Raw genomic sequence first — 27,613 nt, 5'->3', positions numbered from 1 at the left:
TGATCGAGAGGGATGGTCTCAAGATGGTGTAACTCGTTCAAAAATTCTGGCACTAACTATTGGCAACACCATTCACTTTATATGTGGACCATCAGGTGTTGATGTATTTGGTCAACAATCCTATAATCTAAGGCAGAGTAAGTAGATGGTCGTTACTGTTGTAGAAGTTCACATTCATCATTATAGTGTGGCCGAAGAATAGCCATGTAATTGCCGACCAGTGCTCTGGCATCAAGTTTGGTGAACTACTTGAGGGGGTGAACGATGATTTCATTAATGCACATTTGTTTCATATTGCCTTATTGCTTGGGTGCTACACAAGCATCAAGTACCTATCCACATCCCAATTTTACATGTGGTGAAAAAAGAAGTTGGTATAGAGGAGTAGGACATTTTAGATAATTAGTGGATTGTTGTATAAGATGGGACCAAACTAGGTGCTCCAAAGGTGTGTCATGAAGGAAGAAGTCTTGAGCGTTCTTCGAGAGGCACATGAAGGTCCAGTTGACAGACACATGGGGCTTAACAGTCGAAGGAAAAAGCTACTTGTAGGTTTGTGGTGGCCCATATTATAAAATTATGCCAGGGAGTGGGTTGTAGGGTGTGCTAGATATCAATGGGCTAAAAACCCACTAAATTGGGACTTCATGCCCTTAAATCCCTCACAGGTGCAAGAGTTATTCAAAAGGTGGGGACTTGAATTCATCAAGCCACTAGTGGCTATTAGAGGAAGGAGGCGCAGATACATAGTGGTGGCAATAGAATACTTGACAAAGTGGGTAGAGGCGTGGGCCTTGTCAAGCAACTTAGCGTGAGCACAAGGTTCACTTATAAACAAATAATCACAAGGTATAACATTTTGATGCAACTAACAAGTGACTGAGCGGGCCACTTTGTCAATCATCATTCAATTCTTACTACTAAATTCAAGATTTCCCATTCCTTGTAAAGTCCATATTAACCTCAAGCATATGGCCAGGCGGAAGCCAAAACTAAAATATTGATATCAGTGATATACAAGTTATACTAGGTAGAACATGAAGATTGGGAGAAGTTGCCATTAGTATTCTAGGCCTTTCGCACAACGTACAAGGTGACTATCGAACAGACACCTTTCTAGTTGATGTATGGGCAAAAAGTTGTCCCTGCCGAATTCATGGTTCCCTGCCAAATTCATGGTCCCGAGCTTGAGGAGTGCCATGGAGAATTGACTGGGAGATATGGAAAGCCTTCAGGAGAGGTTTAAACCTTAAAGTAACTAGACGCATGTCAGATGATGGTGCAATGGGCTATTTAAGTAACAGAATAGAGGCGTAAGGCATGGCACGTCAAACACTTGAGGCGGGTTCGGTTCACTCTTGGACAACTTGTGTTGAAGTGCAATGGTAGGAATGAAATCAAATTGGGGAAGTTCAAAGTCAGGTGGCTTGGTCCATACGAGGTTCAGAATGTTGGCAAAAATGGTGCTATTAAGATGTGGACACTTGATGGACAAGAGATCTCAGATGCGATTAATGGGTCTAATTTCAAGCCCTACCATGAAAGGTGAAGGCGACAAGAAGGGCGACTTGAGCTAAGGGAAGGCATCTCAAGGTAAAATAGATTAAGAATTAAAAAAATTTAAAAAAGGAAAGAGGACTTGCCATCATACGATGATAGTGTGATGGATTCTGTACGGTGTGACTGTGTAGTGGTCTTCGCACGATGGGGCAGATGGTGGTGTTGTATGACAAGCCAACATCCAAAATGTCGCACGATGAAAAGAAAACAAACACCACACTAGAAGAAAATGCCACACAGAGGTGAACACAAACGATGAATAGAGGCATTGATTGAAGAAAATAAAAATGAAACTACGTGCCCCCTTTGTAAGATGAGCATCTAGGAGGTGTTTAGACATTGCACCACACGACATATCAAGCATAGAGGACAAGAAAGACGATAGGGTTGGTTTTTGTCGATGCACTAGTCAAGCCTATCATATAGGAAGCATATATACACACCCGCAAGATGGCATTAACAAAGGGCATACGAGATACGGTGAATGGGGTTAGGAGAGATCAAAGGGTGTAAGACCTAGTACCTTGCTATGAGAAAAGAAAAGAAAAGGGGTATGTGGTGTGCATAACTACATTCAACGGGAGATGAAGAAGCCATTTAGTAGAGGAAAAATAAAGGGAAAATAGGAGTTTAAAGGACTAGGAGTTGCACACACAAAGACAATGTGAGTAGGTATAATGGCTAGTGAGAAGGTTGGCCACACAACAAGAAGGAGTTGAAGCATGTATTGCAATACATAATGGAGTTGTACATAAAGTTGTCCGTCCATAGGTAATTCTTCAAGTTGTTAAGGATTGAGAAATTAGCAATTCAAACATGATTGAATTTACCAACACAACGTGGCAAAGGAAAGAACCATTATTAATGGACCCAAGCAAAAAGAAAGATTGGAAAATATAGTTATAGGCAGCCTTGACTAGTTCTTTTGGAATGATTAAGGATGCAAGACAATTATCATTTGGTGTTAGGATTACAGGGAGAATGGACACAAATTCTTGAAAGAAGAAAAAGGTAAGGTTGAAAGTGATAGGATAGTCATAGTAAGAGGAGGACGTTACCCCATAGTCTATAGTGTTCGAAGGGCTTAATGAGGTAAATTGCCAAAAATGGTAGCAAGAGAAACCTAATATGGATGTGGCAAAGCAAAATTTGAGAAGGCTGAAGTTCACTAGGCTATTCAAATTGCGCATTCTGTATTCGAGACTATGAAGGTCCTCTTTGTGTGATGATTGAGGCTTCTAACATGTTTTCACACACAAGAACCTTCAAGTGTTTGGGATATGATCTAAGGGTCTCTTTCATTGCTAGCTACTTCACTAGAGTATTTTGCATTCTTGGCAAGAATGGCTAGAAAATTGATTTCAAGGCCAAGAAGATTACATCTTCATGACATGCAACATAGGATTTTTTACATGCCTCCTTATGCTATTTTCTTGCTCTTGGAGTTTGTGCGAGTATAGATTCCGCTTGGAGAGTTGGAGGTGAAGCTAGAGGGTACCTTGACACCTGGCGAGCCTCCAATATTGTGTTAGAGGTATTTGGAGGAAGGAACTGCATTTGCAGGGGAGAAGAAGAAATACCAAGTGGAGGGAGAGTTGAGTCAGAGGATGTGGATAGTGGCAGAGAGGCCACTATGGAAAATTCTAGTGCATTGGGAGATAGTTTATAGATGGTTGGCGATGGTAGCCAGGTGGCAGAGGGAAAGGTCGTAGACTCAACAGCTGTAGGGACATCAATCACTACACCCACACTAGTTCTATTTGCTCCACCACTTCTATTAGACATAGCCCATTTGACTCTACCTGTGACAGTGGGCTTGATGACTGTTGTGCCCATTCTAGGGTTCGGTTAGTTGAGGACACCAGTCAATATGACATCCACAATGGAGCCTAGTATAGCACTTGTAGTGGAGTGGGCGGAGCTAGCTACAGTTGGGGAGCCAAAGTAAGGTATAGTGGTGGTAGAGTCTGCAACCCTTTTTGAGCAATTCAGCGAGCTGGTATCACATGGTGATGTAGAAGCAAAAGATGAGGTAACTCCCATGGACCCCATGAAGGTGATGGAGGTAGTTGAGACACAGGCACAAGTATAGGAGATTGTAGTGGTAGTACAATTGAGTAGGATGGAGGTTCAGAGCTTGGCATTCGAGGCAGCCATGAGTGCTTGACTTAACCAATATCAGGTTATGCCCATGACTCTAGTGAGGATAATTGTCCTATGACTCCTACCTCCTTGATCTCGTGTGTTGTTGGAGATGGTGAACATAGAGGTAGAAACCTCATTAATGAGGCTAGTAGGGGCTAGTGTACTAGTGGCTCCACAGTGGTTGGAGAGTGCACTTATGGCATAATTGGTGATGGCATCCAATGCAAGCATGCCTCCTAAGGGTAATAGTGATATTGAGCAATACACTAATGAGATGGCAACACAGATGATGACAAGAGCTAAGTGCATGACAACCTCAATGTGAGCATAGGGCGAACAGGTGGCTTAGGATCCGATAAAGGGCTTATTGGAGTTTGTTAAGACAGGCTGCACACAAGAGTTCCACCATTGTTTTGAGTCTCGAGTGGCTAGCTATAGAGACTCTTGAGATGATAGAGAGTTGGAGTGGTTCAAAGGGTTGGGGTGATTCCTGGAGTGGGGAGAGACGAGTCTAAGCCCTACTTCAAGATGTGGAGTATGCTTTTAGAGAGGGCTATTATGAGTAGAGGTGGACTCAACATGTTTCATCAGGGTCAAAGGTTCAGAGGTTAGTAGCTGTTACTGCCAGGGAAGAGTTTGCATCATGCCTCCAGGTGTAACAACCACTTTTTTCAGGTCTTAACTAACAACTAGGGGAGAGGACCCAATACCTTAGCATGTTCCAATGGTTGTTATAGGAGTTGCTAACTAAATACCTACACTTACTGATTTAATATCCAATATTTTTGACAAGATTGTACCAATAGTTGTGACTTTAAATTTGTTCTTGTTAATGAAACTACCCATAATTGAATGAAATGTGCCCCTTTTCCCAAAAAAAACCAATAGTGTGATGCCACATCAGTTGCACAACTATGGGGGTCTCTAATGCACTATGATTGGTCTCACTTTTTTTTGGGCTGTTTTGTACACCTTGGCAAAAAGCATGCTGATGTGGCTTTGAAACCTTAATTATAAGCAGGGGACTTGCCAATTAAGCTGTTGTAAAAAACTGGAAGTGATTTGAAATTTCCACATAGGATTTTGAGAAGCGTGAAGTTAGGGTGCTCAACTACTGGTCCTCTCCGCTAACATATCAAATAAACACAATTATTGCATCATTTTCATAGGAAGACAGTTATATCAGTTACGGTCATGTGAATGAGATTAACGATTACAATCAGTTAAATTGAAATTTCATAACTAACAATTGAAAAGACCATCAATGAATTTACAATGGAAATTAAATTCTACACACCATGGAAATCGAAACCGAAATCAATCCTAGGATGCTTCTGCAAACACTCAGGTTAGTCCACAAATACAACTTAGGATCAAATGACGATTACCATCAAATACCACTATATCAATAAAAGCATCAATTACCATTGGATCATTTAGGGCATTACATACAACTATATCAATTAGGGCATCAATTACCATTGGATCATTTAGGGCATCATATACCACTGTATCATTTAGGGCATCATATACTATTGTATCATTTAGGGCGTTACATACCACTATATCATTTAGGGCATCGGATACCACTGTATCATTTAGGGCATTAGATACTCCTGTATTAGTTAGGGCGTCAAATACCATTGTATCTTTCATTTTCTTTTTATTGCTAGCTATGGCAATAACATAAGATTAGAAGATATGCTATAATCAATATTCTTATAAGTGAAAGACTGGAATAACAATCCATTAGATAAACCTATCTCTTGCAAACAAATATATTCCATATTCAGTTGGAAGATCAACCGATCTAACTGTTTACCAATTACATTGACAAGAAAGATTGCTTTTATTAAAGGAAATAATTGAAGTCAATGATATAAACTAATCCATCGTATCTTCTTACTTGAATAAACATCATAAAAGTAAATTACTCGTTACCAATAAATGTTCAAATGCTTAAATTGTCTTGTATGATGCATGTCCTGACATCTTGTGGAGAGGGGAAACATTCTCAGGGGCTTAACCTCCCAACCACAGATCTTAAACTTATCCCCCATACTTTCTCTAACTAAGAAGACCCTCCTTACCCGAAATAGACATGGAACGCCCTGTCAGCCACTAAGCATTCTGGTATTCAATCCGACCACTCGACTTGACAATAGAGAATGAATTGGACATGCATGAGCTATTAAATGTTCCTATTAAAATAATAAATAATTGTTATGTCACAACTGATTTTGTTTCCATGTTATTATAGATTTCTTTATCACCTCTTCATCTCTTTCTTGGCCATTCAACCAGGTGAGTCCCAGGTGTTTTAAATCTCAGAGTAAACCAATTCAATCTGTTGATTCTCAGCTAGTGTATGATTACTTACATATTCAGTATATCTAAGCTTTTATGGCTTCAGGAAATAATCTTAAGACTTGCAAAAATACAATTCGATTCTGACTTACAACAGTAAAAGAAAGATGTTTGGATTCAACATGACAATTTGACGTTACTCAATATGGAAGGATTAGTCTCTTTGATATTAGAGTGCAGACTTCTCATGGATGTACTTCCTTATGCTATAATTTCTAATGCAACAATAAAAAGAATGAAGATGTATCACTTGTTACAAGATTCAAGAATTGGCAGGATTAATGATTTCCGGATGATTGATTGATTAACAGAGGAACAAATGTGTTTTTTATAAAGAATTACAAGGACATTGTTTCTAAAAGAAACAATGTAGACTGAAGATGAATTTAGAAACAAATTTGAAGACAGGATAGGAAACATTCCTATCTGGACTGAAGACAAAAGAGACAGGATAGGAAACATTCCTATCTAGACTGATAGACGGACTACAGACAAGTAGTTGACCATTGTAGAAAGTATTTAACTAAGGAGATAATATCTTAATAAAGATATTAAAAATATTATCTTAATACCCTCCCTTAATGGTCAATGTACGGATGTCAGAACATTTTGTGATAATTGAGACCCTTGCATCTACAGAATGCTGAAACCAAGAAGCTTTGCCAGAAGAGTGCTATGACTCAAAACAGATTACAAAACTTCGTTTTTGTGAAAAAAACAGTAAAACTCAAAATCTCACTCAACCTTGCGTATTATAGACAACATGAAATGATTTTTGAGGAGAAAATCAACAAACCCAGAAAAATAGAAACAAATTCAAAAGGCGAAAAATGCAGCTTTGCCTTGATCAGGAAGCTCGACAACTTCTGCTATTTGCTGAGAAGCATTTTGCCTTGCTTGGGCAGCCAAATGTTTCTGGCACTCGAACTTCATATAGCCAAACTTGTGACAGTAATTACACTGTATATTTTGCTTCATAGAGCCATCCAGGGATTGAGCAGAAGGTTGATGTTGGAAAGGCTGAGAAGATTGATGGTTGCCGATGTTCTATTGAAAGGATTTTGCAGCAAATGCCTGTTCTGAGAAGGCTGTAGAAGCACTGCTGCCAAACTGTTGTTTCCAATGATCCTGCTGCAGAAGTTTGGTGCATAATTCTGGAAACTTCAGATCAACATTAGTTGACGTAATGTTGATTGTTTCTATGAAGTGCTCATAGGACGATGGCAAACCTTTCATAGTGATGACTACCATATCCTCTTCCTCCATTTTTTGACCAATAGCTTCAAGTTGATTGCGGATGTCCCTAATCTTTGTTAGATGCTCTTGCAAGGACATACGTTCGTCCATCATAATGGAGAACAACTGATTCTTAAGAAAGAATGCCCGACTCTTGTTAGATGTTTCATGCAGCTCCTTCAGATATTTCCAGATTTCTGCAACTGACTTGCCGGAAGGAATCTGCTATAGCTGATCATCGATAACAGAGAGCTTGAGAAGCATAATAGCCTCTCGATTGCGATTATCAAACTTGTCCTGTTCTTCTTGGTCGGAGGTCGGACGAGTCTTTGTGCCTAGAACAAGCTCATCCAAGTGACGATACTTGAAGATGGTTAACATGCGCTGCTTTCAGTGTTTATAGTTGTGGCCATTGAATCGTAGATTGCCCTCCAACATCATGTTAGTCAAAGATGCCATTTCGAAGAATTCAAGTACAAACTTCAAGACTGAAACTCAACATGCACGGATTTCAAGGCAAAAATACAGAAGATCCTGAAGAATCAGAGAGTGACCTAGAAGAGAGCTCAAAAAATCGAGAAGGAATATGCTGTCATTTTCTGGATCTGTTAGCTCAAAAATTGAGGCACGAAAAATCGGGGCACCAAGAAAAATCGGACAACCCAGTTGAACTCTCGAAAAACCCATCAAGAATTTGCAAACAGGAGAAAATTTCGGACCCAAAAATTAGGGTTTTGGGCAAAAAATTAGATGACGGCCATGGAGGTCGAATAAGTAGAGAAAATGGCTGATTTTGGTTTCAAAGTCAAACTAGAGGTCTTACAACTACAGAGGCATCAAGACTGGGTGAAGGGCGCAACATTTTTGGTAGGAAAGAGCATAGAAAAACATGATATTTAGGGCTTTCAAAATGCCATGAAAAACGAACACCGGATTGCGAGTTGTAGAGCAAAAACGTGAGTTGAATACCAGATCGAATGTCATGATTTGCAAGAAAAAAATGAGCCCCTAGCTATTGCGGACATGATTTGCAAACCATACAAAAACTCTAGGCCAAATATTAGACGCAAGCAAAATAATATCAAACGCGAGTTGTAGATTAAGCCGTGAAAATGCAAGATTAGGATCATGATTTTTTCAGGGGGAAGGCATGATTTTTACCAGTCGTGAGTAGTTAAAATGATCAAGGATATAAACGACTTTCTTTTTGTATGGACGCAATTTGCAGATCCATAAATCCTATCCGAAACTCAGATTTGCACAGATAAATTTTTCAAAAAAGTAGAAACCTTGGACGGGCTATAGAGAAATCCTTAGAAATAATTTTAAAAAATTTAGCAGATAATTTCGAAAGAAATTATAAATTTTTTAATTTTTTTTTGAAGTATTGGCTCTGATACCATGTTACAAGATTCAAGAATTGATAGATTAACAGATTTCTGGATGATTGATTGATTAACAGAGGAACAAATGTGTTCTTTATAAAGAATTACAAGGATGTTGTTTCTAAAAGAAACAACGTAGATTGAAGACAAATTTAGAAACAAATTTGAAGACAAGATAGGAAACATTCCTATCTAGACTAAAGATAAAAGAGACAGGATAGGAAACATTCCTATCTAAACTAATAGACAGACTACAGAGAAGTAGTTGACCATTATAGAAAGTATTTATCTAAGGAGATAATATCTTAATAAAGATATTAAAAATATTATCTTAATATCACTCAGAAAATAAGTGACCAGTTAACCTGGTCTAACGTAATACTAAAATGTGAGCCTTGGCTTGATGTTTAATGGGCGGCTCCCTCACAGAAGCAATCTGTATGCAATATCAAAATGTGTCTGATTTCCGCCTTCAACAAGGGGGATAGAAACAAGGAGTAAAACTGTGGAAAGAAATGCAGAAGTAAAATTGTGTGGAGGCAAAAATACATATCCGCCTTGTCTCGGCTTCCAAATATATGTAAAGGCATTCAATTTCTCAAAGGCTTCCAAGAAGCCATAACTCTTAAAGAAATGTTTCACCTTCTTGGATGCTGATATAATATGCCAAGTGTGCATTTCGGTTTTAAGTAAAGAATGAATAAATATGGAAGAGAACTTGAAGGTTATAAAACAAGGATAATTTATAAGTATATTTATTTACTTGCACATAAATATATTTATTAAGATGGCATCATGTTAAATATTTATCCAATCTCATACCTTTTAGATATGTATATCTAAATACATGTTTCATTTGGAAGATTATTTTATCTTCTTGTACACATATTTAAATGTATTAAATAGATGAAATCTTGTATAAAATAATACTATTGTGTTACCTTTATTTTTATATCTATGTGCACGTACATAAATAATTTTTATAATGAAGTGATGGAAATATCAACCATAATCAAATAAAAGTTTGTACTTAATTAAGTTAAGATCATTAATGTTTTTAACGTTTATCTAATAGCTTATGCGTGTCTAAGGATTGTATCTTGTTATTTATACAAGTCGCTAGGTCCTCAACCATGGTGATTTAAGATTCATACCCATTTGCCCAGTGATGGTGATGTCCCTGTGCCTAATTCTTTTCTAACAATGTTCCACCCCTTAGACGTGCTCCCTACAAGGAAATTCTCTGCATTTAAATCATGTTGTCATAACAAGTATTTAATCATAAGTAATCATAAAGGCTAACCGCCTTTTCAATTCCATGAATTCATGATAGATAATCAACTAGCATATTATCTTCATATGAAATTATAACGACTAACCATCTTACCACTTCGCAAGATTATAACATATTTAATTGTCAACTAACTTCATGTGAACCTCAACGGCTATATGAACATTTTAAATTGGGTCGAAAATTGGGATGTAACACCAGGTCATTAGGGATTAGCATCGACAGGAGTTGGCTCAGGAGTGGACTATATGGGGAGTTGAGGGTGAGGTTCTACTAACACAAAGGACTATGCTCGAGGGCCATCTTGCTAGTGCTTTGGAGGCCACAATAAAGGAAGACAAGGAAGTTCTTGAAGCCGTCTTTATGGTGAAGTTGGTGATGGAGTGATAGAGGATTGGAAAGCATGACTTGAAGTTGAGGAGGGGGTACATTGAGAGCTACTTTGTCTATGCTTACACCACCACTGACACTTCATCAAGGACGCTTTCTCAGCACCCTCAGCCATGATTTTTGTAGTAATGTATAGTGCTTCATTTTTGTTGTGTGTTTTTGGGAGAGGACTTTCTTATTTGGGTTGGATGATGTCGTTGGTAAAATAATTGTTAACATATGATTAGTTTGTGCTAAGGGGTAGGCAATTAGGTCATTGGTTGGTCATGACCCCTTTAGCACATTATATTCTAAATACTTGTATCCGATGATCATTATTGTGTATGAAGAAGCAATGCTGCTGTTGTGAGTTCGAAATATATGAATGTAAAGATTTTTTCAAGTTAATAAAGAAGTTGATGAGTTCTCTGAATATCATAGTTGTGTTGCATTTTATATTACTTTATGTTACCACCCATTATGTTTACACATAGCGGTAAATAGAGTCCAAATTTTGCATCTAGGTAAAAAATATAGATGATATTTATTTTATGTTTATGCAAAACCCCACACTGAAATCTTGTATAGTGTGCATACTTGTAAATTATGTCTTTTTTTTAGTCCAAGTTTTGTTAGGTCCTAGGGAGCTTCACCTTATAATCTGAAGAATGGTTTTACTATATGTGTTGTCTTATAAGAGAGAAATTAAAATTCTGATAGTTCATGTGTTAGAATCTGAGAAGATTAATAACCCAGAAAACTAATGCAAAGAATAAATATCTAAACTATGAATGCAAATGATACAAAATCAAAATAGCAACACAGAGTTAGTCTCCAAGAGAGTAATGCAAATGCTAGAAGCAAAATAGCATTAAGAGGATGCAAAAACAAGAGATGCAAATACAAGCCAGGTAGCATACTTATATAGGCTAGGAAGAGGGAGGAGGTGGCAACACCAACCAATGAGGAGCAACCATCTATCAGACTAAAGATAGCAAAGTATCTTCCCAAGATAGCTGATGGATGCTCACATGTAGGAAGGTGACACCTCACAACCATTCACCTAATAAGACATGCTTTATTAACCTAAGCAAGATTATTAAAAGAGTAGGAAAAACTTAGCAATATAGGAAAAATAAAAAACTACACCAACACCCCCCCATAAGCGAAGCTTAGGTGGATGTAGAAATGGGTCTCGGCAAGTGAAGCCTGATGAGGTACCCATGTACATAAGATTTCCCAAAAGAGAGAGAAAAGAGACCCCCCAAAAAAAACTCAGGACTCCGAGTGAGAGGAAGAGGCCCACCCAAAAGATGAAGCATCCCGCACCCCCAACAAAGCTCGCAAATGAAGGAACTTGCTCTCAGTGAAGGGTTTGGTGAAGATATCAACAACTTGCCCGGAAGTCGGACAATAGCGAAGGTCAATGACATGACCATGGATGAGCTCCCGGATGTAGTGCATGTGGACCTCTATGTGTTTGGTCCGCTAATGATGAACTGGATTCCGTGAGATCTGAATGGCACTCTGGTTGTCACAAAATATGACTGATGGCCGTCTAATCTGGATACCAAACTCAGTGAGAAGATGTTGAAGCCAAATGGCCTCAGTGGCGGCATTTACAGCCCCCCGATACTCAACCTCAGCAGAAGATAGAGCAATAGCAGATTGCTTTTTGCTCGACCAACAAATAGGACTTGACCCAAGTGAGAAGCTATACCTTGAAGTAGACTTGCAATCCTTAGAATCACCTGCCCAATCTGAATCTGTGTAGCCCACCAAATCAAGTTAAATACCTGTTGCGTAGTGAATCCCACAACTATGAGAACCTTGAATGTAGTGAAGGATCTGCTTGGCTGCTTTCCAGTGTAGCTCATGGGGCTCTTGCATGAATCGAGAGACCATGCCTACAGCATAGGAGATGTTAGGTCTCGTATGAGTTAGATAAATAAGACTCCCAACAAGTTGGCGGTACAAAGTGCCATCAACAAGTGGAGAAGAATATTGAGCCTCAAGTTTGACTCCGAAAAGGAAGGGAGTCAGAGCAGGCTTACAGTTAGCCATGTGAAACCTCGAGAGTAAATCTAGAGCATACTTGGACTGTGTGATGGTGATCCTAGAAGGAGACTGAAGGATCTCAATCCCGAGAAAGTAATGCAACAAGCCCAAGTCAGTCATCAAAAAACTGTCCTGAAGGGCCACTTTGACAGCCTTAATGGTAGGTGAAGAACTTCTTGTGATCAACAAGTCATCAACATACAAAACCAAAAATAGAAGTGAATCACCCTGTTGCAAAATGTAGACATTAGGATCAGAATGGCACTGATTGAACCCAATTGATAGAAGGAAGGAGTCTATCTTGGCATACCAGGCCCGAGGAGCATGTTTGAGGCCATAGAGAGACTTCCGAAGATGGCACACAAGTGAAGAATCCTGAAGGAAGCCTTGTGGCTGTTCCATGTAGATCTCCTCATGAAGGTCACCATGAAGAAAAGCACTCTTCACATCCATCTGATGTACTTCCCAACGATTAGCTGCAGCAATGGCAAGAACAATTCGAATGGAATTCATTCAAGCAACTGTCGCAAAAGTCTCAAAGTAGTCAATCCCAGGAACTTGGGAGAATCCTTTGGCAACCAAGCGAGCCTTGTGCTTGTCAACTGACCCATCTGCTGCAAATTTTGTCCGATAGATCCACTTACATCAAACAAGTTTTCTTCCTTTAGGAAGAGGGACAAGATCTCAAGTGTGGTTCCTCATCAAGGAACTATACTCTTCCTACATAGCTGTATCCCACTCAGGAATACCAGAAGCCTCATGAAAGGACTGTGGATCTAAGGCAGTAGCAATGAAGACATGTGGAGCATCCTGGAATTGTGAACGAGTTCACCTGGTGTCTAATGGATCCCCAACCCAATCACCTGCAGACTGCAAGGTCTGTCTAGCCCAAAGTGGACAGGAAGATGGAGAATTTGGAGGGGAATCATTAACCTCTGAATGATGACTAGGAGAGGAAGGAGGTGAGTTCTCTGAATCACTTTCTGCATCAGAAGTAGAGGTAGAAGACTGTTCAGGTGAATTTGACACATCAGAAGATCTGTCATGTATTCCAAGTGACTCTAATGTCAAGGTAGGAGTTGGAGAAGTGATAGAAAGCGAGCTTGAAGATCCCTCCTCAAACTGAACACTCCTCTCAATGAATAACTCATCTGTAGTAGGGTGGAGCAACCGATAACCCTTCACACCATCAGGATAACCTACAAATATGCAAGGTTTGCTTTGCGGATCCAAGGCCTTACGTTTCTCTGTAGGAATGTGGGCCCATGCAGGGGAGCTAAAAACTCAAAAGTGCTTAACTGATGGTTTCCGACCGCTCCAAGCTTCAAAAGGAGTAACTCCCTTCAAGGCTCGGTGAGGAACACGGTTCTGGATATAACAAGCACAGTTAATGGCTTCTGCCCAATACTGTGGTGCAAGAGATCTAGAGTGAATCATATAGTTTTCCATTTCCGTCAAGGATCTATTCTTCCATTCTGCAACACTATTTTGCTGAGGATTGTATGGAATTGAATGCTGTAAATCAATCCCCTCTGAAGTGCAAAATCTTTCAAACCGATGGTTGACATACTCACCACCATTGTCTGTGTGCAAAACCTTGATGGCTTTCCCAGATTGCTTTTCTACAAAAATTTTGAAGTCTTGAAAATGATCAAATACCTCTGACTTTTGTTTGAGAAAGTACACCCATGTATATCGAGAAAGGTCATCAATGAATGTGAGGACATATCGGGCCCTGCTGAAAGAAGGATGTTGAAATGGACCAGCCAAATCACCGTGAACAAACTCTAGTATCTGTGAAGCTCTCCATACCTTACTTTTGTCAAACTTTTCCTTAGGATGCTTACCAAGAATGCAACCTTGGCAAACACCTCCTGAGAATTGAACTAAAGGCAACCCTGTGACCATGCTCTGCTGGTTGAGCTGATGCAAATAGCGGAAGTTAAGATGGCCAAACCGCTCATGCCATAATTTACTCACATCATTAGAGTGAGTGAACAAAATAGATGGAGGATCAGGAACAAAGTGAGAAAACAGATAGAGTCGTGACTGATGATCTGCTCTTCCAATTGCAACTACAGAATCACTATGCAACTCACGTATCTCCAATGAATCAGGAGTGAACTCAACCTGCTTGCCTGAACCTGTGTGAGTGATTTGGTATATTGATAGGAGATTAGTTGATAATGAGGGTACACAAAGAACATCATGGAATGTGCCATCCCCACATCAACAGACCCTCTCCCACACACCTCAACAGGAGTGTCATCACCCATCAAAATAGAAGGCATAATACATGGCTCCAAGGATGCAAGTTCTTCCTTAGATGAAGCCATGTGGTGCAAAGCACCTGAATCAAGAACCCAAGTGGATGGTGAGGAAGCAACTGCAACAAGACCCTTGCCCTTTCCTATCCCCTTGTTTTCTTTTGCCTTGTTAGACCTTTCATTAGAACTTTGTTTGATAGACTCTGGAACATTAATATTATTCTTCTCAAGAATGTATATCAAGTGATCAATTTGTTTCTTCAAACATTTATGTTCATCATGACTAGGTCTTTTACAATAGTCACATTTAACCTTTTCTTTCTTAGGCTTATCGCCCTTAGAGGATGAGGTATCAATAGTTGCTTTTCAAGCAATTGGTAGCTGATCTTTCTTTTCCTCACTATTATTTTGTTTCTCATCCTTACTATTGTTGTTACTACTTTGTCCTTTTTGTTCTTTTGTGCCTTGGTTGGCAGCTAAGGCATGTGACTTAGAGGACTTAATAGTGCCCATCTGGATTAGCTTGTCCTGTTCTCGAGTGAGATTGACAGCAAAATCATCTAGAGATGGCATGGTGAATTGAGTACCAAGTGCACCCTTAGTAGCATAGAAGGTAGAGACAAACACAGAATATTCTGAACTTAGCTTAGAGAGAATACTAAGAATCAGTTGTTCATCTTTCTTTTCAATTCCACATTGTTTTAACTGTAGCTTTAGTGATTTCAATTTGGTGAAGAAATCTTGGATTGTGTTGAAATTGCCTGGACTTAAACTAATTAATTCATTTTCCAACATATGACCCCTCATTGAATCTTGTGTGCCAAATAGTGTTTCTGGCTTTGTCCATATTTCATTTGGTGTATCCAAAGACTCAATGTGAAATAGCAAGTCGGGAGAAACAGACAAACACAATGTTCCATATGCCTCATCACATTTGTTAAACCACTTAGGCTTATCTTCATCTTTATCAAGTTCAGTTTCAAGTCCCATAATTATCCTATTTAATCCAGCTTTCCTTAAGTAAATTGTCATGCATGATTTCCACTCAAAGTAATTGTATGGAGTTAGGATGGGCATATTTGTTTGATCCATGATGAAGAAATGCTAAAAAGAAGAGAACCCAGCCACGACAATGCCCCCCCCCCTTTTTACTCAATCAAAGAACCCCCCCTAAAAGAAATATGATTTGGCACTTTATTTTAGTGCGTTTACAACTACCCCTAGAAAAAAATACTTAGTGGTCTTGGTTTCAATGCATTACAAACCCTCATGAAGAGCATATGCTGAAAGCGAAACTTAGGCACAATAATCAAGGAAACAAATAGCACCACTGTGATCTACTCGAAAAATCATGCACTTTCAAAAAAAGAATCGCCTCGATACGAGGTCGTATGAGAAAGTTATGATCCTCCAAAGTTTTCAAAACGAGAACTGTGCACAGTCACGATCGAGAATCTGCAATTTTTGAAGAATTTATGCATGAAAATTAAAAAACAACTCTACTAGTGGATAGAGCACAAAAAAATAGCCAAGATCATAACAAGAATCATCAAAATCGAAGTCTGTATGAGCAAGAACGAGACATTTAAAAATTGCATTCAAATATGCAAGTGCCAATGGAGAGGGGTATGGCTGTAGCTTTCCGTGCTTGATTCTGCAAAATATATAACTTGCATGCAAAAACTAAAAGATACCCAGATAGTTTTTCGGTGCTGCGAACAAAACCCAGAAAGCATTTTTCTTGTTGATGTACAAAAGATGTTGCTATAGTGTAAATCAAACACCTTTAACAATAAAAAACGGCTCCAAAAATCAAGAAATGACCCCAGCAACCAAAATATGACATGCAAATGTTGGATCAGCTTCCTAAGTCCATCAATGGCATGCTGGAACCTGCAATACTGATTGAAAACTCCAAATATGCACGTTGGTTGTCAGATTTGAGATTGAAACCCTAGAGGAAAACCATTTTTGTCAAAACTTTTCTAATTCTCAAGATCATCGAAAGATGCAAGAGAAGAGCATACTTTGTTTTTCAAAAAACGACAATAAAATTTATTAGCCCCCCCCGAATCTCTCAAATAAGGAAACTAAAATCTACTCTTGCACATAGAAAAGCTCTGATACCATGTTAGAATCTGAAAAGATTAATAACTCAAAAAACTAGTGCAAAGAATAAATATTTAAACTATGAATGCAAATGATACAAAATCAAAATAGCAACACAGAGTTCTCCAAGAGAGTAATGCAAATTCTAGAAGTAAAATAGCATTAAGAGGATGCAAAAACAAGAGATGCAAATACAAGCCAGGTAGCATGCTTATATAGGCTAGGAAGAGGGAGGAGGTGGCAACACCAACCAATGAGGAGCAACCATCTATCGAACTAAAGATAGCAAAGTATCTTCCCAAGATAGCTAATGGATGCTCACATGTAGGAAGGTGACACCTCACAACCATTCATCTAATAAGACATGCTTTATTAACCTAAGCGAGATTATTAAAAGAGTAGGAAAAACCTAGCAATATAGGAAAAATAAAAAGCTACACTAACATCATGAAGGTTTGAAATTGTTGAGATCTCTTGTATGCTTATTTTTTTCATGTGGGGTTTCAAAATACATTGGTGGCATCTTCTGCTCTGTTGTGTCCTTTCTACTTACTCTCTCCTGTGGTGTGTGCTGCATGCTGCTGCTTCCAGGCTACTGTGACCTGTCCTATCATATTCGTCCTTACACTCCACTCTTCGCTGCTGATGCATATTACATGTTTTCTTGCAGCCACATTTTTCTCCAAAGCCCATGAGGGGCTTTACAAGGGCAAAATGTCAGACTTTTTCCCCCAAAATCTTCAAATTGCTTATGATCATTTTTTAGACTGCAGAAATTTGGTATAGCACCCGCTATAAACTGCAGTTCGCCAGGTAAACTATTTAAGGTGACTGACAATGTCGGTACAACATATCCTTTGGTTCCATGTCGGCTGGGGAGACTAGACCTCATTACCTTGTGATTTACCACTAGAAGTTCTTGGCAACCGAGCTCGGCCCCCAACCCCAAATTGCTTACAATCTTTCTCCAAACAATACATTTAAAAAATTGTAGAAAAACAGTTCCTTACAGCTCCATGGAACCTGCACAACCTTGTTTTAATAATGCTTGCCAAAGATCTGATACCACGTGAAAGAATTGAAGTATTTGGAGCTTTAATTGGCAAGACAAATTTTATTGGTCAGGAGGAGAATTTATAGGGGATTTACCGAGGCAGTTAACCCATTTAAAAATACTACATTGCATGAGAATGCAATATCCCTAGTTGGACAACATTAGGAAATAGATGATTTTCCAAACATGTGCAAGCTGAAGCAATAAACAAATACCAAATGTAGATGGCAATACCTAATGAAACGAATGTTGCTCGGCAATATTGCAACTTGCAGAATCCTTATTAATTAAAATGTATTACGATTTTATATGATTTTTCAACCCTCAAATGATGAAAATACAAGAATTATACCAGTAGGTCTGGGGTATAACAGCCAGTAAATTATACGAAATCTTTATGGTGCACTTCAACATGAATCATTGATTTATTATTTATGAGGGTGGATCAGACTTTGCAACAGCATAGTGACCAGCAATAAGCATTTATTACAGAAGAAAATTAGATTTGAACTGAAATGTCAAAATACCAATTTAATTCCATGACAAATAATTATCGGCAATATACCTCTGAACAACAATTAATGAAGGCATTCTTTATTTATTTCAATAGCAGTTCACTTACAGCAGTGCACATAGTTAGATGGAAGGTATGACCCTTGAATGTAGTGCCCAAATTAAGACAAAATTGTACATTTGTAGCTGGAAGGTAACCCTTGAATGTGTTGCCAAAAGCAAGTTGAGATTGTATGGTTACAGCTGGAAGGTGCTGAAACAAGTGTGAACAAGTCTACAAACTCTCCAATGGCTGAGGTGTCAGATATTAGCAGAAAGTAAACTGAAACTGAGCTGTTCCCTTTCAATAATTTTTTGTATTTATTGAGATTTTGCAGAATAATTAAAAACTGTAAACCAAAATCAGTGCTGATTAAATATCAGCTACTGGAAATGGATGGTTCAGACAATGGATATTTAATATCCATATCTGAATTGTAACGAATGCAACATGCAGAAGATCACACCATATTGCAATATGCAAACCTAAAAACTCTGGTTTTAATTATTGTAGCAATCTGGAAACTTACAACTCTGATTAATTGACTTAAACACCTCAAGGGTTTTCTTTAGAATTTAAATTTACTCACAAGGACGCCCTACAGCTTGGTGGTCGGCAAATTTATTAGGAGGAACTGGAAAACCTAGATTTTGGTGGCATATCTAGGCAGCACAGGTTTGAACAGAAGGTACAGCTTACAGGTGCTTATAGGGCTACCAAATGTTCGGAAATGGACAGTAATCTGCTGGAGTTATATGATATTGGTGGATGCCTGTAGAAATGAAGAAAATGGCTGGAAACTGAAAGTTATTGCGCAGCGGTATAAATTGTCCTCCTCGGTGTTGATACGGCTGGCACAGGTGTCTAGAGGTCGTTGCCCCTTAATAATATTGAATATGATCTAGGGAATGTCTAGGAAAAGCATGACAAGTCTTCACACAATTAATTGGAAACTGCCAATAATGAATGTCCTTGACACTGTAAAACATTTTCTTGCAAATCTTAGTCACCACACTGTTGGAAACTTGCATTAATAATAGTGAGTAAGTTTCCACAATCCATAAGAATCAGTTGTGTCAAAAAATTTTAAAATCCTTTTTCTCATCAACATTTCAGGTCACACTCTGTGATCCAACATCAATTTCTTTTTTCCGTTTACTCTGTCTCTTTCATCTTCATGTTGGATCACGGAGTGTGATCTGAAATGTTAATGAAAAAATAAAAAATTCTGACACAATCGATTCCAGAAGCAATGACTGAAAAAACTTGCATTAACTTGCTCGATTTGCTCCAATGCAACCTCTTGGATAAGCTTACTTGAGCACAATTGTGATTTCTGGATGGAATTACCCCTCTTAGACGAGTGTTTTTGTCCTTCGGATCCTCCACACCAAAGGTTCAGTTCCTTGAATGCTTCAAACAAATACAAATGATTTACTTTGAGCGATGCCTGTCTGACACTTTCTTTTGCACCCTTTATTTGAATTTACTTTTCCCTCCAAGTTAAAAAAAATTCTTTGTAGATTCATCAAATGCTTAAAAATTTCTTTCGAACCACATATTGAATTAATTGTTAAAACACTTTTAAAGTATTACACAAACCCTATAATAATATTTTAGTTGCTCTTTTGAAAATAAAGTGGTTGGGCCCAACTTATAAAGTGTTACTATTGTTTCCCTTATTTTATAGATTATCCTATGAGAATTAAAGTTTAGGCTATAAGTCCTCAATTCATTGCTCTAATTTTCGAAAGAGGAGATGATAGAGGATGTCACCAACACAAACTTTCACACTTTTCCTATGTTCTATATTTTTCTAATGTCCTATTTGCTAAATGTTTGCATCTCAAATGAGATGCACATGTCACACTTTATCAAATATTCCAAACGTCTAAAAATAATATAACTTTGCATTGGATCAAATATCAAACAATATGAATATTCCCAAAGCCATAGGCTTTTACTTACATGCAATGTCCCCATTTTTATGAGCAATCGAAGTTTCAAGGATTCGCTTATTATTGTGCCCCTCGTAGGCTAATTATTGTGGATAGAGGGTCTTTTGAGGCAGAAGCTTGGTTAATGGAGGTTCTTATCTTCTCTAATTTCCATATGTTCCAGTTTGGTTTTCGTTTGGCCCAGATTGGACATTTGGGTTCAATTTCATATACTTATTATTTATAGTAAGTTTGAGGTTGATCAAGAATGGCCCTTTCTATTTTTACTAAGGTAGCAATATGAATAGAGGATGTAGTAGTTAACTCCCTAGTTCAGACGATTCATCAAAATAATGAATATTTTTGGAGTTATGGCTTCTTAATTATTAATAAAGTAATAATTAATAATTAATTAAAAGTGCACATCATTAAATGTTATTTGACTTTATTATTAAAATCTATGTTATGTCAAGTTTCTGGGATGAGGGGACGGGGTGATAGGTTTTCAGGACGGTTTTATTTCCTCGAAGCAGGGGACAACAGTGGGAACAAGTACCAAAAAAATAGGGAATATTTAAAATATATAGGGAAAGTTTAAATATTCATATAAAAACATGGATAAAGCATGCTTATATAAATTATAGAATCTTAACAAATAATGTTTATGTTAAATAACTTAACTTTCCCATTCACATGACAGTGGAAATCAAACAAATTATCACAACTGAAACAATAATTTTACGAGACAGCCAAGGGAAAGGTTTCCAAAAGTTTCCAAGTTCCCAGGATGCCCCAAAAATGGGGACGGGTCAAATTTTGCTGGAAACACGTCCCCAGGTAACATTGATTAAAATGGACCATTTATTGATTATAAAGTCAAATTATAAATTGTATACGAGAAATAATGTAGAGTGTCAATTTAAAGGGAGACATAAGTATTTTTAAAGATATACTTTATATTATTTTGTTGTGCACAAAATGGACAGAAATATAATAAATTATTATATTTTATATTTTGCAACTAAAGCACATATGTTCTTAAAGTTATGCAAAGAGTGAACTTGAAGCTTCTATTCGATTTGCCTTGGAGACTATAAATGCATTCAATGCAAAGAGTAATTCATTCTTGATGCATTTGATATTTTGTTGATTTGGTTGAGAGTTGGAGACAGGGTCTTGAGTCTCAGGCTTGAAGAATTGTAAATTCTCTCAAGTATTATAGCACAGTGAATTGGTGAAACATTCAATTAATTGTGCTAATCGTTGGCTTCACTCAGAGGCTAGGATTGATATCATTGTTTGCAAAGATCTACATTTAGCAGCTGCATTCTATTTCAGACATCTTTACAAAGGCAGAAAGTCAATTATATTGCAGATCACAGCAATATAAAGAGGCTGTGTTTGGAGTTTAAGGCTGCCGCGGCTTCATTAGTGGGACAACACTCATTAATTATGGGCAGCAATAATAACTTGAGGGCTGGTGTTTGCAGAAGGGAAGGCATGATTTGATTTGAGTGTGCCATTTTTCATCAGTCTCAGCTTGCATCTATGAAACATCATTTCATGTGTTCTGTGATTGGTAATGGAAAATTCCATCAGTTACGAAGAGTTCAGATTTGCAGGTTTCTCATTGTATATTAACATCATTTAGTTGGGCACATTGTACTTGTCTTAGCATTTGTTAAAAGGGAGTTATTTGGTCACATAGTAATTGTTTGATGAAATGCCTTTGCTGTAGCTATTCATTTTCAGGATATAATAAATCAATAAAATGCAGGTCAAAGTGTTTGTGAAAATGTCCATTGGCTGTAGGTGTACATTTTACATGTAGAAATATTCATATGTATACATTCAAAAGGTTGAAAAGGATTGCATTTGCATTTTAGCTCTTTGCCTAGATATATTAGAAATCATTTGCAAGCATTTAAACTTCATTTGAAACCATTCCAAAAGCAAGAACACACTAAAAATAAAAGACAATGAAAGAGAGCTTGCACACAAAGTGTTTGACAAAATGTCTAACTTCTGAGAAGTAAAGCAATTTGGTGTTTGCCTGAGTTGGAATCAGCAGAGATTGTGACAGTGATATTAGAGCTTGTATGCTAAATGTTTGACAAAATGTCAAATTATCAAAATCGAAGTTAGAACTGGTTAGGGTTCTTATATTACAACTCAAAATTGACAGCTGGGATTCTATCAGAAAGTAAGGTGTAACAATTCCCTTTGATTGTTATTATCCCTATAGGATCAGTGTAGTTGAGGACATTGGCCATCAAATATGGCTGTATTTTGCTTCCCTTGCAAATAAAAATTGTCTGATAAGATTAAATTACATAACATGATTTATATTGGAAACCAATTTGACATTATAATAACAAGATGAAGAAACTATTTAAGATAAAGTTTAATTCTCTTTCATGTGCAAGTTGTTGGGATTTCTAGAGGCTTTTTTGGAAATGACTGCCTGTTCATATAAGTTGCTGGTTCGGATGCAGGTTTGACATTCGGGTTTGAAATTCGATCAAACTTTTTTGGGGCTGGGTTCGGGTTTGTTTTGGTTTCGTCTGTACAAGAATCTTTTATTTATTATTTTATATATATATATATGTATGTATGTATGTATGTATGTATGTATGTAAATAAAATTATGCTGCAGCAAATAAGTTCATACACCACTATATGAAGTGTGGGTGTGTTTTAGGGTTGGGATGGTTGGATAATAAATCATATTATATTTAAACCCAAAAAACACCTTTTCAAAACAATAAAAACATTAAAAAGTTAAACTTTTTTGGTTACATGCCCAAATTCGCTCCAAATTCCTCTCAGGCTCTTTTGTCAACTATAAAATTCACTCCACATTCGCCCAAATTCGTCCAGGGTTCACAAAAGAGAATCCGTGGGGAATTCATTAGACAAATGACGAATTTGACAAGAACCGGAACCGACTTCAAATTAGCTACAAATCGAATGTCGAATTTGCATACTAAGGGATGAATTTGGTAACTTAGTTGTACATTAGTTCTTCCTCTATAGTTGAAGCAGTTCAGATCTATGTTACCCGAGGATGCATCCCTGACTAAAGTAGGGCTCTCCCTGTCCCCAAAATGTCCCAGATTCTCAGGACTTGGGAACCAGATGGGAGAGGACTTTAACATGTTAACAAAAGAAAAAGTCTGAGTATTGGAAATTTTCTTTATTTTAAATATAGAAAACACACTAGCCCTTTGTCTTTGCACAATCTCTTTTTCATTGTGCATACTTTATATGAATATCTGAAATTTTCTACCCTCACTAATGGCTCCCTTCTGTTCCCAAAACATGTCCCCCCATCCCCAAAGCACAGGGTAACATACGTTCAGATTGGTTATTATAGTAGCAGTATTCAAAACAGAGAGGTAGTAGAACATCAATGATGGTTTGAAGGAGTGTTTCCTTTGATGTCTTATAAACTACCCAAGTTTGTTTCAGCGAATGATTTTATTTTGGTTTATTTGAGGGACTTGAGACCCTTTATTTCCACTATCGTCTGATTTGATTGGACTTGGGTGGTACAGTGTTCATTTATATGCTTTCCATCTTTGAGGATGTCCTATTTATTATTACCAGAATAATGCAAAGCTAGTGATTAGAAGATTTCAAGTGTCTGTTGCTTTGGTTAGTCCACTACATGATTAGGTCATTTTGTTTTTCCATTTTATCTCCATTTGAGTCAATGGAGGAGTTCTCCTTCCATTAATCATGTCCCAAATATAACTTTACCTTATATTTCTAAATAAGGTATTCATCATATTCATTTTGTTATTGCATTGACTGGCTCATACCCCTTATGTAAGGATTCATTGTTGCAGGTTCATGTTTCCCATAGTTGGTCTCGAATTTGCTTGGAGATTGGCATTTATATGTATGAGATGTTCCTGTTTCCATGTACGAAGTACACATAGGCATTTGAAAAGGTAAAAACTAGGATAAAGCAAAGCAGCCCTCGTCCTGGATTCGGTTTGAAACCATTTTCTATTTCAGGAGAAATCATATGGGGAATCAAGAAATTATCTGCTATGTCAGGCTTTTTGGAAGCTTCCCTTCTTTTGTTTATGTCTTCTGTTTTAGCCAAGACCCTTCACTTCTTGATTTATAAAATTTTAATCCTTATATATTGTGGAAAGTAGAATACATTGCACACAAAGGTCTCTAGAGACCAAGATTCGTGATTTACATTGATTTTGTTTTTTTTGATTGATTTGGTGTATCAATGTTACTTCTGAATAAAAGTGTTTGTTCTACCATGTTTTAGTGGCTGACAGATTTAGCATTAGCAGGTTGGTTGCTCGAGTACAGACAACCTTGCGCGGTTCTTCACGTGACATAGGATGGCTGCAACGTGCTCCTGGAATGCCCCCAGTTGAAGATGGTACAGATAAATTTAAAGAGTTGCTAGAAAGGATAAGGTGATAACAGTGTTCTTGCCCCAAGCATCATGTTTGATTGAACTTAGTTCATTATTTATTTAAAACTTATGACAATTATGAAAACTATTCTTTTCAGATAACTCTTCATGTAACTTTGAGAATTTAATGATTTCCCTCATTTCAGAAATGGCGAACATATGTTGCCTGATAGATATGTATATTTACTGGTTCCAGGTAAACGTTTTGTAACTTAATTATACATTGGTCATATTTTCTTTATTGTAAATTTTGGAAAATACAATCAACAATGTTTCTTTACAATGGTAGGCCTTTTTAGCAATCACGGTCCATTATATTTTGTTGATACTAAGAAGTCCTTCTCAAAGTTGGGTCTTGCTTGCCACATTGCAAAGATCCACAGCGAGGTAATTTCTCTTTTACATCATTATTAATCTTTTAGCAATCAGGAAACAATGAAGAGAGCGTTTAAAACATGCCTTTTTGATGAAATTGACAGGCTTCAGTTGCAAAAAATGCCTGGGAACTGAAGCAATATATTGAAGAGCTCTATTGGGGTTCAGGAAAGCGTGTCATGCTACTGGGCCATAGTAAAGGAGGAGTGGATGCAGCAGCAGCACTGGCTATGTACTGGCCTGACCTGAAGGAGAAGGTTGCTGGATTAGCACTTGTGCAGAGCCCATATGGTGGCAGTCCAGTTGCTTCTGATATTTTAAGAGAAGGTCAAATTGGAGATTTTGAAACACGACATCTGATGGAGCTTTTAATTTGTAAAGTGATCAAGGTAGGTTTTTGGATTATGCCAACTTTGTTATTTATTTACTTATTTCTCTAAATAGGGTGCCTACTTGGTTCAATTATATTCATAAACATGTATGCATGGCACCTTTTCACAGCTTACATTAGATCTAATGGATTTTTAGGAGTGAGATTGCTGAAATTGAGTATTTAGCTTTTTTGGCAGTTTTTTAATATCTTAAATTCTTAACAAGGCAGTATGCTTGAATCTAGAATGTTCATTATTTAGGCTTGTCTGTGGCTAAGTGTTGTATGCATGTTGGAAAGTCTTTTAATTTGCTTCTTTTGTTTTTTGCTTCGCAATAGATCTAATGTAATTGAGGAACAAGATTGCTGGGTTAAGTTAGCCTTTTTCGGCTGCTTTTAACATTTGAACATTAATGATTCTCATTAATAAGGCATTTTGTTCGAATTCAGAATGTTCATTATCTAGGTCCGTCTGTGGCAAGTATTGATATGCTTATTGCAAAAGCTTTTTTATTTACTTGTGTTTTACTTTCTTATTCATATCTGAAGACCATTTAGTTTTCTGTGCAAATGTGTTGACTTCATTGTATACTTTTTAATATGTTTTTCCTTGATACGTGTGGACATGGGGTGCGGTCCCTTCATATTAAACCATAGAAGATAAACAAAAACTGATGAACCACTTCTGCCACATTGTGGCATATATAATATAGAAGGCTATTCTTCAATGCTGCAAAGGCTCACAAGAGTATGAACTATAAATAACTATAATTACACAAATAGATCGGGATTTTAGTCCATTGAATCAGTTGCACCAGCATCTTCTCCAGCTTCTGCCATTACTAAATCCTCAGTCCTGATTAGATACTTTGTGGCTGTACTTGGTTGTTCGGCTCTACCCTCATGTTATCATGATGTAAACCCCCAGTGATAGTGGATATTTCATTACTCCCAACATGATTAGCTTCATTAATTTGTTGAATCTTTATAGCCCTTGAAGTAGCTTCTTGTCCCTCTTCGGTTACAAATGCTATATAAAGCTTCCTTGCAAATTTGATGGCATGGTCTCTGTCCGAAGCAAATGCAAGTAATCTGCTTTTATTTTTCTGAGTGCATGTTTGATTGTTTGCAAACTTGATGCCAAGACTCTAATGTTGGGGCTCTTTTGTCCCTTTTCAAAGTGTACTATCTAGATGAGGTATTCAATGGATTTATCTATGATATCAAGATGAGCTGAGGTGTATGCAACCTTCTGACTTGCCTAACACATCCTCAAGTGCTGATTCATGAGATGTGCCAAGCTGAAAATCATACACATTACCTGTCAAATCTTTAACCTCATGGCTGCAAATTGCACTCCTGTGAATCATTCTCCTCCAGTCTCAACAGTTCAAACGCTTCAAGTACTTCCTTAATAGTATTGCTGGTGATTAATGAACCTTCCTCATCGAAGGCTGTTTTGTAATCAGCATCATGGTCACCTGCCATATTTTTTAAGGCAACTATCTTATGGCTGCAATCAGAATCTTGATGTGAGCACGTCTCCATCCCTAAGACCTTACCATGGGGTCCCTCAAACTCTGTCTCTTTGTCTAGTCTTCACACTCTTTGTATGGGATTGTTGTTTGTTCAAAGAGGCTACCATAGGAGAATCCGTTCTTGCAGAAGACGATGAAGAGTGTGCCAAGCTCAATTCCAAGCAAATCTCACCAACTTGAATTAATTATTCTTGAAGGGCCATTTGAGTGCTTTTCAAATAATTCTGGGTAACCTTAAGTTCATAAATAAGCTTATCTACCTCATCTTCTTTACCATTTAGCACATCAAGATAGATCTCATCAAGCATGAAAAAGTGATCTCTATAAGAAAGTAGTTGTAAGTAATTGGTCTTCATTACTACTAATGCTTATCTAAGTGCCTATAAATCTCAATGTTCCAACACCCTTTGGGGATGAGGGGACAAGAGGATGTTGGGATGGGTTTGTGGGACAAGGATATAAAGGGCCTATGTTTGGGGATGACGAAGAGGGGGGTGGTGGGGGCTGTGTGGTGTTGTATATACTATATACTATTCATATGGTACTTGAAAT

General features: G+C 37.6%; 1 protein-coding gene across 6 annotated transcripts in view; it reads left to right on the top strand.

Annotated features, from left to right (window-relative positions):
- The window catches only part of LOC149551241 (alpha/beta-Hydrolases superfamily protein), a 147,405-nt gene that overhangs the window by 82,744 nt on the left and 37,048 nt on the right, over nt 1-27,613 (top strand). For 4 of the 6 annotated variants that reach the window (XR_016352711.1, XM_089786799.1, XM_089786801.1 and 1 more), the window contains 5 exons: nt 24,183-24,287; nt 24,651-24,779; nt 24,925-24,974; nt 25,068-25,165; nt 25,258-25,542. Coding sequence is in view for 5 of the 6 variants with exons in the window: in XM_089786799.1 (XP_089642925.1) it covers nt 24,183-24,287; nt 24,651-24,779; nt 24,925-24,974; nt 25,068-25,165; nt 25,258-25,542 (667 nt within the window). In the remaining variant the exon portion in view is untranslated. The remainder of the gene's footprint in view (nt 1-24,182; nt 24,288-24,650; nt 24,780-24,924; nt 24,975-25,067; nt 25,166-25,257; nt 25,543-27,613) is intronic. The other 2 variants (XM_089786802.1, XM_089786803.1) reach the window with 1 other exon arrangement.

This window comes from Cupressus sempervirens, chromosome 6, assembly GCF_028749045.1.
Source record: "Cupressus sempervirens isolate cs-2001-9-10 chromosome 6, ASM2874904v1, whole genome shotgun sequence".
In the NCBI taxonomy this organism is placed as follows: Eukaryota; Viridiplantae; Streptophyta; class Pinopsida; order Cupressales; family Cupressaceae; genus Cupressus; species Cupressus sempervirens.
Note: the sequence above shows the minus strand (reverse complement) of the source record. Positions and strands in the feature narration are given on the sequence as shown.